Genomic DNA, 17947 nt, shown 5'->3' on the forward strand with positions numbered 1-17947 from the left:
GTGTGCAATTTATACAGTGACTATCAGGGGGATAGACATTTTTAAACTAAATTGATTGGACCCTTTCCAAATTTCAGGGGGTTCACCGAAGCAGAAGTCGTCATAGCCTAGTTGGGTAAACTTCTACAGTGGTAAACAGAAAGTAGGCCTACAAACAAATAGAATTTTTGAGCTCTCATTTGCAAAACAACAACAACAAAAAACTACTGTATGATAGTGTTTCTAAAACCGTACAAAAGAGGAGAAAATATAGACACTGGTCAGAATAGATAAACATGTCAAATTTGCATGTACATTACGCTAACATAAAACAAAGTATAGTGTAATAAATGTACATTAATTAAAAATTTAATTAAACATGCCAGATTTACAGATTTTATTTAGCAGTTTTACCAAGTATATTTTCATTTTTTAAACAAAACCCAAACGTTTTTACGATATAATTTATGAAAATGTAAAATAACAACATGACAATGTCATGGGGTGGGGGGGGGGGGGGGGGGGGTCTTGACGCACTGATTGCTGTGCAGCGCCAAAAACTGTTCACGTTCAGTTGAAAGCTTTATTACTCTCCCTCAAATCCATCCTTAGCAGAGAGAGAGAGAGAGAGAGAGACAGAGAGAGAGAGAGAGAGAGACAGAGAGAGAGACAGAGGAAACCTCTGCTTTCCACTCATTTGGACTCAGCTCAGAGCACGGATCGTTTCGGCGCATGGAAAGAGCATCTGCGATCGGACATGCAGCGAATTCGTCAGAGAGTTGACCGGTCAATTGAAGACATGCGCGCACTCGTTTGAAATCAAGCAAGATAAAACATAACTCAGATACAAAAGTACCACAGTAATGAATTAGCACTGGAATGTCTATCTTCACATCACTCTACAGACCTGACTTTTTGGAGGCTGTTTGAGGAAGACATGACCTCAGCTGAAGTGTTTATTGTGCTATGGGATATATATAGCATTATAACAATAATGCTAAACACTTGAGTCTGTGGGACTGAAGAGTAACTCCAGAGTAACATCCAATAACGACGTCTGGGCTGGAGAGCAGGTGCTTTTCTCTTCTTAAAGAGGAAAACAGACAGAGGATGTGACACAAGAATTTCCTTGAACAGTGATTTCCTGAAAGACACTGAATCAGACACTGAAACAGTGTTTCCGATTAGCAATCCCAGCAGATTCGTATTTTCTCGGCGTGTCCTTGTAACGCCGTCCAGTGCTGACTGAAGCGCCCGGATCAGTGCGTAGAGACGTCCTCCGGCTTCTTCCACTCGGTGTAACCCCTGCGAGATCACCTCCAAACTAACTTGATCGCCTGGCCGTCCCTGGAGCCCGCTCATGGGTGACGCTGGACCGGATGGCGTGCTACTATCTTGTGATCAGCTCCACGCACCTCAGCAATGGACACTACCGGAGCATCAAAGGAGTTTTCCGGGGTCCGCTTTGCAAAAGCACCGGAGGCGAATCACCGGTAATGATACTCAGTCGCCGTTTTTGTTTATTTAAGATATCAGCACGATGCGCTATGAGGGAACTCATTAAGACCACTTTATTGGTTTGTATTGTGTTTACGTTTTAGTTCACAGTTGCCTTAAGTTAAGTATGGTTATAAAACGCATGTGACAACAAAATTTGGACACATAGGCTATTTAAGTGGGAACACCTTAGAATGAAATGTAAAGAAGAGAGGATTTAATGACCTATGAAACTCATGTCATCAGCATGACCTTCATTTGGAAACTGCACTAGACAGTGAAATCCTATTTTGTTTTATGTAGTAGGGATGAGGGAGTTTACTGTGTGTATGCAATGTGTAAAGCATGACTTTATATTTTAGATGTCAGGCTTGTGAGTCTATGAGTCATTTGTGACTTTATTGTGCTGTGGTCCCAGACCCCCGACGCTCTGCTAACAGAGACGGATGGCAGGTCTTGCTCTAGTCTTTTGGGCTCAGATTATTGAGCTTTATGTTAAACTTTGACCTCAAGCACTGATCGCAAGCTGCTGGTACTAACCCAACTATGGATGCCACAACACCATGCTTTCAAGCTTCAGCAACTGAATGGGAGTGTGTGTCTGTCATATTTGAGGTTGACAACTTCACTAAAAACATTTGGTCTAGAAACTGTTTTCACTCAGAAATTGCACAAAATATTACAAAGAAATGGGAAGTATCACATTTGGTTAAACATGAAATTCTGCCATGAAGTAGGAAGACTAATTACTTTTCTTCATAAATCATACTCCAATATTCTTTGTTGTATTTACAACATAAAAAATGACAGGGTATACTGAAAAAAAAACTGACTGAGAAATTGCTAGTAAAAAGGCAAATGGCATATAATAGATTGAATGTAAAATAACATTTTAGGAAAGCTAAATAGTTTTTATCTTGTAAACATACTCTTTTTTGAACAACTTTGAAAAATAATTTAGCTCTATTTGTCATCCATGTGTTATTCTTTGGAGGGCATCATTGGTCTTTTCTGTTGATGAAATTGTAGTTGTTTAGTCAGCATACTGAATGACTTTAAAGTTTCCTTTTGTTATTTGATGCTTTAAAAAGAACGCTCAGCTAATCAGAAATTTTATGAGATAAAATGAGGACAAAACAGGACGCTTAGTGCTTCTATAGCCAAAAGAGAGCAGATAGAAACAAGATTAGAGGAGGGTGAGAGAAACTTTTTTCTTTTTCTGTCAGTTTCACCTGCCATTTCAGCCAGCATTATAATCCATTTCATTCACATGCTTAATTGAGGCTCTGCTGTTGTATGAGCCTAAACTTTGTATCCGGTCCAGGCCATTTCCTGTTAGGGAAGTTATATATGCTAATGAAGACTATTACTTGTTCAAAGACCGGCATAAGTACGTAAATTGAGACTTGTACATGTTTGTACCTTGTAACTTGAGATAGGTTAGTGTCCATGTGTGTGTGTGTGTGTGTGTGTGTTTGTTTTCTACTTGGCCTGCCCTACAGGATGGTCAGACAGTGCAAGCTGATTGGAAAGAAGCTGGGCTCAGTGGTGATAGTTTTGATGGGTAATTTCAGAGCAGCTGTTGTGAAGGGTGCATTTGCTCCAGCTTAAATCAGAGTGCCATGTTCACTCTAACTCAAAGCACGAGGAGGACACACACACACACACACACACATACGATCACACAGGCACATATTCAAACGTACAAATACTGCAGAATGACATGCATGGGATTCTTAGCTGCTCTGGCTGACAGTCTCTGTTGTCTTACATCTCGTGCACATTAATAATTGTTTGCATTTGTTGCTGTGATGTGCTCTCAAAATGTCACATATGCAATAAATCATTTAAGCTTTGCTAAATGTCTTTAACATAATAATCCGGGCACTATACAACATTTAGGGTGCTTTGTGTAAAACAATTAGGAGCTGTGAAGGCCAACAGAAAGCTGTGGGATCTGTTCTCATTTATAGAGGAAGAAACATTGGTGGTGATTCAAAAAACGGGCATGTCATGCTCCAGTTGTTCTCTAGCCCAGCACTAGAGGGCACCTCACTGGTGCAAAGTTGTCAGGTTTTTGTTCAAGGTTCAGTAATATACAGTATGATGTTGTCTGCTATGAAGAAAATGAAAAATCTAGTGTAAATCGCATGCCAGGTCATGGGTCTTGAAATGCATTTTTAAAATTATTTCAGAATGTTTCCTGAGGTGCACATAATCTTAGGATACATTTTTTTTTTTAAGTTTTAAGTTCTGCATGGACTCAGTCTTCCACATATTCTGTAGTTTATAGAAACAAATGGACACCACAAGGCAAAAACTGCTCCTTATCTCTGCATTTGACAGTACATTTTGTGAATAGGGGCTGTTCTCTGTCTTCGTTCAAAAAAACAAAGATTAGCCACAGATTCCCTGTGTGCAAAGATTTTGGTTGATCTGCAAAAGTCAGTTTTAGAAAAAGCTAAAAACGTATATACATATTATTAAATTAAATGTTGTACTGATTTCCCTTGCCAAGTGTATGCAAAACCCCACTATTCATTTTATTCCTACAATAATTGCAGGATGTTTTTTTCTTTTCTTTCTTTTGTAAGCTCTTGCATGTATCTATTGCATTTTTATGTGTTCTTTGACCCCTCAAAGGGTTTAATCCAAGTCCTCTCCCCTCTAGACCAGCATACATTGCCATAAATGAGAGATTCAGTGCAGATTCTGCTCATAAAAGTCTTTAGAGCAGAAAAACAGCCGAATCTTCCTTTGTTTCCCACGGCGTAGCCTTAAAAAAAAAACTAAACCTTACCGAAATGTTCCCCATTATTGAGTCTCCTGTTTAACTCATTGGACCGGAATGTCTCAGTCTCAGTGAGGCGTCCCAGAGTAGTTATTTGGATCAGCTTTCCGCTACAGCAGTCAACACCTGTTCGTATGCCCCGTGGTTCAGCCAGTAACATCAAGCTCGTCTTATGGGGCTCCATCTCAGCTTTTTGTGGAGAGGCTCCAAGCAGATCTTATGCTGAACTCGCTCAGTATCTGGGTTATTCCCTTTCACTCCGCCCATGACGCTTTGTGGATGTTTGATGTTGCGCTGCAGCAGGGACCCGGTTTGCATTCCAAACTGCCGTCTCCCACCGCATTTTTAAAACATGTATGCCACTGAAGAGGCATATGTTGATAGGTCTTCCAGCATGAGTGATACACAAATGCACAATTTATGTGAAGAGGCAATGAGTTTTAATTAGTTCTGAAACATTGCAGCTATTGCATTAGAGTGAAGGGGCTTGTCGCTTTATGTTGGCTGCTGCTGAGATAAAGAGACATTTCTTCATTGGGTTTTGTGCATTTTATTAAGATTTTTTTTTTCCAGGGGGCACTTTTTCAGGGGTATCACCCAGTATTTTCTTCGCAGTTATTTAAATTAAAAATCATTTGTAACATAATATATGTCTTTATTGTGTCTTTTAAACAGTTTGCCACATCCTCGCTGAATAGAAGTATTTTAATTATTTCTTAAAATAATTAAAATATGTTAATGGATGCAAACTTTTGAATGGTGGTGTATATTTTTAATAAAAATGTTTCACTTTTGTAATAACTAACATTTCAACTTTTTTTCCACAAAATCATGTGGTGAGATCAAAATGCATATTGAAAGTAATGCTTAAAATGCGCACTCCCCGATGTATTCCTACAAGGAAATAAAATGACTTTGTACTTGGTTTCACCCCATGACACTTTTTTGGTATAAACATGTTTTTCAAAACCATATGAAACCAACAAGAGTACAAAGAATTATTTCCTGAGCATCTGGTGCATGTATTTCAAACTCGCTTTTTCTGTCCCTTCAAAAGATTTTTTATTTGTGGACAAACATCATTGACCTGTAAACTGTTTTTACTTCATTGTACCATGCTCTCTGCAATAGATCTGAGCAGTAGTTCTACAATGGATCATAATGGCATGACTTTAGCTGCAATAGCCATCATTTCATGTTTTACCTGACTAGTCAGATGACCTTTAATGACTCATGGTCAGGAAATGTCAGAGTGATTTGAAAACCACTGGCTACATAATACCTTCTTAGTTAGCAAGGATATTTCATGGCTAGTCTGTAGTTATGGATCATGGAGTTTGCCATTCATGCTCCTTGCATAATAGCTCTTAAATTCTTCTGAACCGCTGCCAAATGACTGGTCAATCTGTGCTAGTTAAGATCTGCCAAAGAAAACTGTTGTCTGTGATGCCACAACTTGCATTTTGACACAGTACCAAATAAAGAAATTAATTAACAAAAACTACCAGGTGCTCATAAGTTTCTTTGACCCTTAGGGCTGTCATGTGGAGAGGCACTTGTCCAAGTGCACACTACAAACACACACTAATGAGTGTTTAAACCAGTTTAGATATAAGACAATTTTTTTTTTGGCATGTGATTATGTTTCAATGTTACAGTATATATAATGTCACAGTTTAGTGCTGTTATATGGCTTTATAATAAGTTGTGTTTTGAATGTTTAAAGGTTAATTTGATACTTTATTTGTTCTTTTTTGCAAATGGCTTACTAATGATTCCAGCCATTCTGGTAATGAGTGGCTACAGCTGTACTTAGCTCAGCTCTTTTTTTAGGAGCGTTAGCGCTGTTGCTGTGCTAATGGAGTGTAGCAGGCGGCTTTTAATATTCAGCCCCAGGCCCAGGCGCAGCCGTCCTCTGAGTTTGCCTGTCTGAAACTCTTTGTGTTGGGGTCCTGACGTTAACACGGTCAGGGAGTCTTAATCACACAGGAAGGCTAATGAATCACCCTCTCCTTTCGGCTTACGGTGCAGAAAAATACAAACAAAAGCGTGCACACAAACACACAGACTTCGCTTAACACACACACACACACACACACAGACGGACTCGTTTCACTTAAACACATTTGTGGGTCATTTCTGCAGCGCTAATTTGCCCCGATTAACTGATTAAATGCTTTATGAGAGTCTAATTAATCAAAGAGGTCATCCTACATTCACATACGCACAGCGGCACACAACAGTGGCTCCCTGTGCCTCCAGTCTTTTAGCTTTTAAGCTGAAAAAAATCCTGACATAGCGTGGGAGGAAGTAACAATAGACGAGAATCCATTGTTTTCAAACCGTAGGCAGTATTGGATGTTCATTAATGGCCCTCACTTACTGTAATTATGCAATGAATTAAAAGAAAGGTGAGGTGGAAGAGAGAGAGTGAGAGAGAAAGAAAAAGAGAAAGAGAACGAGAGCGCGCCTGAGGCTGACGCAGCTCAAAGTATCTCAGCCTCACACTGTTTTAACAGGGTTGGTGAGAGGCAGAGAGAATGACAGAATGGGTCTTGCTGGGTACCGGCAAATACACAGTCTAAATGGCTTGAGGATTTTCTAACATGTTTGAAAGCAATTTGTCCAGGCACTCAAAGGCCATTCTAATCAGGGGGAATGATTGTTAATGGCCTGTAAGTGTTTCTAAATGGGTCTAGAGGAGAGAGAGGGAGCGGGAGAGAGGAACGCATTCACATCTGTCTCTTAAGGTGCCTTGTTCCCTCTCTGTCTTTTCAAGAAAGTCTTTTCTAAGAACAATGGTTATTGACAAGCTTCATTTGAGGAATGAATGCAAAGCTGATAAACAAGATAAGCAAGAATATAATTTATATTGTCATCTCAATCCACAGATTCACATATCATGTCTGACTGGGTACGAAAACCAGAGACAGCTGACTGTTACAGTATGTAAAAAAAAAATAAAAAATGATACACCATATTTCAGGTGCCATTTATGTCTAAAATATATTAAAACAGAAACTGTCGTCTCTAAATATTATTTTATTTATTTTACATGTGTTGGTATGTTTGAGGTAGTGTGTTCTTGTGTTGAGTTAAAATATTTCCTAGGCGAAGTTGGGAGGCCGGTTACTACAGTTGTTGTAACAGTAAGTTGCTACAGTAAGTCTGTTGTCATGGGGATAACATTGCCAGAGGTGAAGGTGGAAGTTGATAGACCACATCTTTTTGCATTAAATGATTGGAAAAGAACGAGAGAAGCTAAATGTGAGCACTGGACTGGATGTGTCAGATTGGGGAGTTAAAGGTGAAGACCAAATGTCCCCAGGATAGTAAAACCTGAAAAACACCTTTGTGTCGACCATCGAAAAGTTCCCCAAAGAAAAATTGCTCAATTAACATACTAAATTGCAAATGTATAAATGCTAAATTTACAATGTCATTACCTCAATATAAAAACAATACAAGTCTACTTAAGGCAAAAATGTATTTGTATTTCTTTTTTATTTGGGAGATGATAACTGTAACCAGCAAAAATGAAAGTAAAATGTTTTTGTCTGCCTGTCATGATTTTTCCAATATGCAGTGCAATGAACTCTCTGAACTAGATAAAAATGGCAGGATAACCTCTTCAGAATTGCATTGTGTGCTGACAAAGTGTTGTTAAATTAATAGTGTTTTTTAAAAATGTACCGTAAATTAGCATTAGATTGTGGCAGAGGTAACTGAAATATAAAAATATGTTAATTGAGCATGCTAAATTAAATATCTTTTCACCGATAGATCTATTATCAGTCTATGATATATATGGTACCAATGTATCCAGTATTTTGTGCATCCCTACTATGCTTACATCTCACCTTACTGTTTTTCTCCCAGAGCTATGTGTCTTTATTCATGATTTGTGTGTCAAGATGAATTACAGAGTAGTGGATCACAATTATGTGTGTGTGTGTGTGTGTGTGTGCATGTGTTGCTGTCATTGTGAGTGTATCCATGAAGTTGTTGTGGAGCTCTAATTTTGAGTACAAAGCTGAGGAGAAGCCATCCGTTGAGAGTACTAATTAATGCCTGGAGATTTTTCAGGGCGTTCTGACATTTAGCCACACAGTAACCTGCAATAAACAAACTTCAAGAGATGGATTTTTATATGAGTTACGCTACCTGTCAATGTCAATACAGCTGCTGGTGTACTCGATGAACTAGAAGATTTCTACAGAGAGAGTCTGTGTGTATTTCAGTGGGCGATGAAGAAAGACAAGTGAGAAGCCGAGAAATACAGTGATGGTACAACAAGCAAACTAATTTTAATTCGGCTGATAAGGCTGTAACGGGGGAAATTTAATACAGTGGAAGCAATATATATAATATCCCTCTGACACCTTGAGAGTTGAGAGAGACTCATTCTCTGTGTTTTTCACCACCCAAAACAGTAGGATGAGAGCCAGTGTTGCTTAATAAGAGAATTATTCATGCTCTCCCTTTCCGTTTCCTGCTTGCAGACACCAAAACAAACTACACTTCAATCTATTGGGCCAATCCCAAACATTCCCTGCTCCAGCAGAACTGCCTGGTCTCCCTGGACACTGCTTCAACGCAGCTGTTTTCACGATCTCTTACGCACACGTTTCTGAGGAAACCCGTTTACCTCCGAAGATATTTCGGTTGTTATTAGTGGATGTAGGGAACAGTAATTGCATTGTCACAGCAAGCACCAAAAAAGCATACAGGCTCACTAATCAGCAGTTTAACAACTACATCAATCACCTTATCTCTGCTCTGCTATCCATTAAGCATCTTGACTAACTGTGCTTAATAAATTATTCATAGATGGGAGTCTGGGTACAAAATTAACCAAGAACCAAGTGTGAGTAAAAATGGGCTTTTCCAAGTAAATAAAATGAAATGACTTGCCAGTTGGCTTGTAGCCTTATAAGGGAGTAAACAGTTAAATATTGTCATAGTGACATTACAAATAATGCAAAATACAGTTTTTTGGAAAATACTTATTGCTGGTATGTTTTCAAATCTTTTTTTTTTTTTTTTCGTTGTTTACATGAAGTGGAAGTGCGCTCATGCATCCTGATACTCTCCAAAATGGAGACAAGCCACGGCAGACTGGATGAGGGGAAGAAGAATTGATGAGCAAAGTTGTTGTTTTTTTGTTTTCTTTTGCACAAAAATTATTCTTGTAGCTTCGTAAAATTACAGTTGAACTACTGATGTTACATGGACTATTTTACTGAAATCCTTACTACATTTCTGGACCTTGATCGTGGTAGTACCCTTGCTGTCTATGGGAGGGTCAAAGAGCTCTCAGAATGCATCAGAAATATCTTAATTTGTGTTCTGAAAATGAAAGAAGGTGAATGACTTGAGGGTGAATAATTAATGACAGAATTTACATTTTTGTGTAAACTATAAGTAATTAAAGGTGCTAATTTGAGTCCATTTGACACAAGGCATTGCATAGGATAAATAAAATGACTAAAGCATATCACCACAGAACCTCCCCAGTTAATTAGGGATGCACTGAATATTCGGCAACTGAAATTATTCGGCTGAAAATAGCAAAAAATATATATTTTGGTGTTCGGCCGAATAAGTGAAAAGGCCGAATAATATGTATCGAACAATGACTAACACGATCAGAAAAAAGCACGCACTAATGCAGAAAACATGTCGGCAGTGTGAAAGTATTTAAAACTATCAGAAAAAAAAAAGAAGTCATTACAAGCATGAAGCACCGACAGCGAGGGACTGTTTAGTGCTGTCTCCGATGAGAAGAAGAGGTGGGTGATGCTGGTGGTTAGGTTACTGTATGATGATTGCAATCGCGAAGTTACCACACAAGGTTAGTAAATAAACTGCAGAATGTTATACATTTTAATGCAAGCACAAATTGCATGTATTCTGACAGTGCTGCATGAGCTTGCGGCGCCAGGGTTCAAAGTCTAAACTGCCAGAAAAGTCTGCATTGAACTTGTTACTAGTCAGTTGCTCAGTCACATTTTTGTGATTTTGTTAAAAGGCAAGTGACAATGTGATACTGTACGTGCGACAAACATCTTCCCAAATTCTTAGTGAGAATCATATATGAATCTATATGCTTTTGTCAACAAAAAGAAGCACTGAGATCCTCCCGTGGCTTCTGCCAAAATAAAAGCAGAAAAAAGCAACAACTCCATTAACACTCATAAGTGATAATATAGTAATTTTACAGTAAAATAAAATAAAAAAACGACAATAATAATGATAATAATAATTACCCTACAACAGTCCTGTTAATACATTTATTATAACATTCACAAATAGTGTCAAATTGGGATCTGTAATATATTCTAATGTTTTAAAATAATTCTCTAATGCTCAGCAAGGTTGCTTTTATTTGTACAGTAAAAAATACATGCCTCATTCAAGTCTCAAAAATGGACAAAAAATATAATTTTACTAACTTAGATTTGACTAAAGTTAGATTGTGCTTTGTTGGTATAATGTCTGCTAGAATGTTTAATAAATGTTCAGTGTTAAGTAAATATTTTTAAATTGTTGTCTTGTAATTGATTTTTTTTATTTGAAAAGAAGGACAAAACCGTAAAAAGCACATTTGGACAATTTAATTAATGCAATGGTGATAAAAATAAAAAATTGCAAAATAGTCCTACACACTACACAGAGTTTTATTTCAGTGGATCCTGTTAGGTGAGCGTATGTCCTGCCTGATGTACTATATTACCACATAGACCAGCTGTTAATGATCTGTCCATCACGGACTGCGTGATTTCGCCACTTCATGTGTATTTTGTTTTTTCTGCAGCTAATAAAATTGTGGTAGACCAAGCCTCTTCTCGTTAAATAATGCTTACTCAGTAGTATAAGGGCTTGTCAGTTGATTAAAATGTTTAATCTAATTTATTCCAGGATGTTTCAATCAATTATTCTAATTAATCGTGATATAAATTTTACTGTGAAAATACCCACAAAAGATTATTTAAAGCTGCTATATTTATATGATATTTTTCAGATAACTAGTTAATTAAATTAACTCGTTAAACTGACAGCCCTAAAATATATATATATATATATATATATATATATATATATATATATATATATATATATATATATATATATATATATATATATATATATATATATATAATGTATGTATGTATATCTAACTACTGAGAGAATGATGCGACAGGAAAAGAGTGAGCAAACTCTCTTGATGTCATGCAGCTAAATGAGTGTCTCTATTGATCTAATCAAAACATATTCAAGTACTCTCTTAGGAAATCTCCTGTTTGTGTTAATTGCATAAGTGAACAGGGTTGCCCTCAAATGAACTGCACTCACACATACACAAACACACACACACACACACACACACACACACACACGCACACACTCGCAGTGACACAACAAGTTTCAACAGTAGCTTCAACGTGTGCATCCTGTTTGTTGATTACAAACTATATGATTAGAAGTGCTGCTCATTACCCACTTGACACTGTGTTATCAAGCTCCTTCATTCATCATAACTGGGATTTATGATCTCCTGCAGAGAGTGAATGCATGACTGCAGTTTTTATACAGCTTGTTTGTTTGCTGTACTAAACATTCATAGGACTCTTATTCCTTTCCTTTCTCAGAGAAGAAATTAAGGAACACTGATGAAAAGCTTATTGTGTTTGTATGTGTGTGTGTGTGTGGGTGGCATGGCCTTAATCACAATCCTGACCGATCAGCATGATGAAGAAAGAATTCTATTAAAACATAAAGAGGTAAACACCGGTAATTAATCATGTTGGCCTCTTATTAACCCCTTTCTAATCCCTTATCCCACTCACACACCCCTTTCACACAAACACGCTAGCCTCACTGGCTGTGCTGTAGCGTTCAATAACGTCTGTAATTATAGCATGTGATGTGTGATAAACTGCTGTAGTGACGTTCATACATGGCTGTCTGACAGTTTGTGACTTTATAATAATTACTTCTGCGTTATGATTATGTTTATCAGTATTAAAGTAATCATTATGCAACGTGAATTGTACAAAACACATTTATAGATCAGATGCTTCTACTATACAAGTAAATGTTGTTTTATCTCTTTGGATTAACTATTTCAAATGAATTGTACATCTTATTACATAGTATTTATTTTACTAGATGTATTTTTAGGGATTTTAAAAGTAAAATAAATGTTTAAATATCTAACATGTAAATGTAGATGTTATTTAAATATTTAAGATAATATTTAAACTTCTACAGTACAACCAATAACTGTTCAAAATATAATATACTTCGTTATTCTAAGTATATTATATTTTGTACATATCTGCCTTTATATATTTTAGGCAAAAGACATTTCGGAAATGTACAATACATAATTTATTGTTTAATACTGACTGACAAAGCTAATATGAGTTTGCTGTGAGAATTAGCTAATTTCAACTAGCAGCAGTTCCTAAATGGGGCTAATATTCATGTGTGTCTTGATATATTTTTTATCCTCATAACTTGTTTAATAATGATGTTGTTTTATTACATGTTGCTGTTTCCCCCAAGCTTTCATTAGGCAGCATAATACATTAGCAGTTCACAGCAATAAGATAATGACTCACAGTTTTTATCCATGCTGACTCGAAGGCATCCACTAGACCACAATGCACTGCTTCGGGCATAGTCAAACTCATGGGGTCAAGGTTACAGTGACGGCAGGATCCTGGAGGGTGTGACATTCCCTCTTTACATGTTCGTGTTTGTATGTGTGTGTTTTATACATTCAGTTCTGTCCTCATTTCCAAGTCAGTTTAATTATTTATTTACATTCATTTATATTTTTGGACTGAGGTCAGTCGACAAGGGCAAACAGAAAGCAGGCAGCATCTGACCATGAGAATAAACAGTGGTCTATTTAGGATGCGCACACCTGTGGAAACCCTTCTGAATGGAACAGAGTACTTGTTGTTTTGACATGTGCATGCAATTTTTGTCCGATGACATGGAACATGCTTGAAGTAAGAAAGAGTTGCTATCTTCTGCGAAGCACAGAAATGCCCTGAGAATGTTTGTATCTGAATGGCATTTGGGCTTTGGGGCAATTGATTTTCTCTTGTTTACATCTTTGAATGGATTTAGGTAATGTGCAGTGTGCAAGCGTCTTATGCTTAAATGTGAAAGTGAATAGGTTTGTGTGTTTGTTTGTGCATATGTGGGTTCTTTGATCTGAACAGCATGAATAACCCAAATAATGAGGCAAAAGAATTCTTAGGTGGCCAGAAGCCAACTCTTGACAATCTGCCATACTCGCTGCTTTGATAATATCTGTGTGCAAAATATTTTTACCATACTGATTTTCCATTGAACCCTTTCCACATCTAAAGGTACAGACTGAAACACTAAGCCATTACTATTTAACATTATGGGCAAGATGTACTAAAAAGGGCAAATTATTGTGAAACTGCAATCCAATAAACGCACCAGTAGTGGAATGTTCTGGGGCTGATTTACTGACAATGCGCAAATTTACATAATTAACAACACAATCTACCAAGGGCAACGGAAATTAGCCTAGGGTAATCAGTTGAGAGAAGTCTAACACAGGCACAGTATGGGTTAAGACATGCTTTTTGGAGGGGCTTTAAAGAATTGTGCAAATACAAGTAAACTGACTACCACAAACTTTAGTACATCACATTGTATAATATATTTAAATACTATCCTCCCATAAATTTTGTGAGGGGAAAATCCTGTAAATACACATGCAAAAGGGTTAACCACAAAAACACCACATGTCCATGCTTTTTCATTGCTCATTTATACTGCATGTTTTGAAAATAGTTTTTTAATGCCAAAAGATGGATTTGTGTTGGTGCAAAAAGTTCTCTGGACCTGTGATGGCAAATTATCCAATAAAGATTGTAAAGTGATGTTTACACTATACATATTTTTATATATGCCGCCTGCATTATCACTATTAAAAAATCTATTTAATTGAATTCAAATTTGTTTTGCTATAGCAATGCACTTTATTATAATATAAAATAAATTTTATATCAAATGTATTATGTAATTTGTATAATGTATCAAATATAATATAAAAAATGCAAACCTTTTTTTGTTTAAAGGTTAAAAAAAAATATTTACTTATCACTTTTATTTAATTTGTCAGGGTTTTAAGTTATGGTGAGTGCTTACATGCTTCTGTTCTATCCAATATAGGTCTTATTTACAACCTCAAGGCAATTTGCCTGCCACAATTAACACTGCACAATTACTGTCCATGAGAAACAGATGGCAAACCAAATACTGTTCAAGGAAGATGTTTGTTTACATTTGCTATCGATCATAGCAGCAGTTATTTATAAAATGATGAAAAATAATGGGGAAGAGCATTATAACTGGGCACATATCCAGACATGCAGGGTAGCTGAACACACTTTTCTGCATTTCAAATAGTCAGATGCCTGAAACACAGTAGTGGAGGGATGCTGTTGTATTTCTTCCGCATCCTACAGAACCACAGAACCAGCTAAGATGCAAATGGAGTTCAGCATTAATTTGTGGACTTGTTTGCATCGTCGCCTGATTTGTAACAACGTAGCGCATGCAAATAAACTCTCATTGAGCACGTAAATTTCCCCTGTGACTCCAGTCCACTTCTGTAATGCGGCTGCTATTTTCATGTATGTTTAATCCATTTAAATTCATTTCATTTAATTATTAATATTTATGAACACCTCTAAGAGTTATGTTTTAATTGATTGTGAGCATATACGCAAGTTAGAGAACCTTTCAGCACTCTTTAGTTTAATGAACATGAGTGTCATTCTTTTTTGTCTGTGTCTGTGCTGATTGGATCTCTTCTTGTGGATGTGTGTGTGTGTGTGTGTGTGTGTGTGTCTGCGAACATTTCTTCCCTCTGATGAGCTATTCAGTTACCCACAATACACTCATCAGGCTCAACCCAAACACAGTCATTACAAGCAAATGTGTGTGATTGAATGTGTGTGCACAGACCAGCTGCTTTCGGTCTGTTTTTAAGTTTTTAAAGACACAGCAGGAGGTGTCCAACTTTCCTGTGCTCACACTGCCTTCGGCAAAATCACTCCATCTCTGGAAAAACAGAAAAATCCACTCCCAGCCCTGGCTTTCAGTGTGAGACACACAAGCAGGCACCGATATATTAGTTGACAGTAGCAGTGGTGGGTATTCAACCTGAAACAGCATAAAACAGCATTTTTGGTGAAACTACCCATAATGCATCAGTGCCTCAGCATTTCAGTCATCTGATAAGTCTCTGTGCTGTTCTCATATACACCCCTTTCTCATTAAGATAAATAACCTGGTAAAAAAACCTTTGGGTTTAGAAGAATTCTTTCCCTCACACATCGGGCCTTATTTGCGAAACACGAGGGTGAATCCTTTCTGTGTAAATTGTCCTAATTGAACACAACAATTTACATAAGATTGTTTTTGCAGTGGGTTTACATGCATTCATTCTACTTTTGTTAAAGGATAAGGCCTGTTTCAAATCGCACTTACAAGCTTCATGTAAGCAAAGCTTTGTAACTGAAGCAGGAGGCTTATGTTATGCTATCACACTAATAGCATTTCTACTTTAAAGAAATAAACCAATTTGATAACAACAGTCAGAAATTATAAAATGGCTAACAGGAGTTGCCTATTGAGAATGACTGTAATCTTCATGTAATCTGATTTACAAAAGGAGGGTTTATTACACATTTACATCCAAATCGCAATTTATCAACATGCAACCTAATCCATTTGACAAAGTATAGTTTTATATTTAGCAGACTGATTACATCATCAGAATTCAGTCAGTCTGTGCATCATGCATTTTGTGTGTCTTATTTTTAGGGATATTGGTACATCATCTGAATTTTTTTATTTGTTTATTTATTTGTACCAATATTATGTGTGTATATGTATATTCATATGTATCTGTTTATGTGTATGCATGTGTGCATATTGTACCAAATGCTGGTACTAACAAATTGCTAAAAACAAAATAAATATGTATCGTCTAGTGTTTTATTGTATGTGAATTTTCCTCATTTTACATTTAAATACTTAGATATATTTTTCTATATTTTTAATATATTTAGATGGGTCTTTTTATTATTTAGCTAAAAACAATAATACACTAAAACACTAATACAATAAAATAATCTGCATTGTCTTGAGGGTTTAAACCCTTGCAAGTGAAGAAAGTAATTGTAATATGAGTATTTATTATTCATTATTAATATTAATATTACAATATACTATTCAAATTAAATGCCCTTAATGTGTCTTAAAGGTTTGTGCTGGTAGAATGTTTATAGTGAATTTTCAGTTCAGTACATGAGACTGTATGTGGCAAAAATTGGCCTGGCGCTAAAACTCTTCTTTCACCTACACTTCTGCTTGCTCACTTGTGCATAGTTAATATGACAGTTGAAATAAATACATGGTGCTTTCATGAGAACCCATGGTATATGCAGGTGTGTGTGTGTATGTAATTATATACATAAATATATATATATATATATATATATATATATATATATATATATATATATATATATATATATATATATATATATATATATATATATATATATAGATAGACATTTATTTATAATATAGTTTTACATTTGTTTTTTTTACACACTTTTTTTTTTTTTTTGTGAAATTTATGAATGTTTTTATCTCATCCATCATTGATCCCTATACAAATGAGGGGGAAGAATTTTTTGTTCGCACATCACTCTAAAGTATTGCACTTATAATCATTCTGGTGTGACTCTCTGCCCCCTCACATCCATTAGTAATGCCTGAGCATCCTGACTGATGAGGAGCTCTGTTCGTCAGGCCTGGGAATACTCCATCACGCAGGGTGGGTGGCTGCCATTACCATAGATTACACGCTCCCGTTCCCCTTAAGATTACCTATGTGTGTGTGTGTGTGTGTGTGTATGTGTGCATATGTGGAGGTGTTTGTATTCAGAGCTGTGGGTTTGTTTTACTCATCAGCCCTCTGTGTGGATTCCATGCTGATGTTCTCTGCGAGGGAGACTGTGTCAATAATGCGGCTGCTCTCTGCACCGAAAACGTGGCATTTTCCAAAACGTCTCATCTGACAAAACCACTCTGACTCATCAGGGCTGGTGTCAGTAATATGATATAATTTGTATTGTGAAGTCACATCATGATTTGACTACCCGTCACCCACCTCCCACGTTCATCTGTGGCCACATTATAACCAGAAAGACGGCAAAACCACCTGCTCTGACACATTCAGGCCTTCTGTATGACAAAATATTTGCAAAGAATAATTATATGTTATGTCACATTATAAGCAGTTTATGGCAATCATTGATTCAAATCGGCATGAGTTAAGAACCTGGGACAGTGCTAATTTGGTATCATCGACACTGTTGTCACCGTCAAATATCGAGGCTGTAATTAAAATGATCTGTCCAGTATTGCTGTCAGGTAAGTTCTCCGCATAGTGTTTGTCGCAGTTTCTACTGCAGGGCACTCCATATGCCTGTCAAGCTAAGAATCACTTTAAAATTCTGCTGAGTGTGTGTGTTTTTTTTTTGGATGTGCATACTGTAAAAATATTGAGGTTCCTAAAACATGTCGGGCTGCATTCAAAATTCCTGT

At 36.7% G+C, this 17947-nt stretch overlaps 1 protein-coding gene across 1 annotated transcript in view; it reads left to right on the top strand.

The window, feature by feature from the left end:
* Nucleotides 1-672: 672 nt before the first annotated feature.
* The window catches only part of LOC127975405 (zinc finger protein 804B-like), an 84364-nt gene continuing 67089 nt past the window's right edge, over nt 673-17947 (top strand). Inside the window, exon 1 of the mRNA XM_052579450.1 lies at nt 673-1472. Within this exon, the coding sequence (XP_052435410.1) occupies nt 1359-1472 (114 nt within the window). The 5' untranslated portion in view covers nt 673-1358. The remainder of the gene's footprint in view (nt 1473-17947) is intronic.

Source organism: Carassius gibelio, chromosome B16, assembly GCF_023724105.1.
Source record: "Carassius gibelio isolate Cgi1373 ecotype wild population from Czech Republic chromosome B16, carGib1.2-hapl.c, whole genome shotgun sequence".
Lineage (NCBI taxonomy): Eukaryota > Metazoa > Chordata > Actinopteri > Cypriniformes > Cyprinidae > Carassius > Carassius gibelio.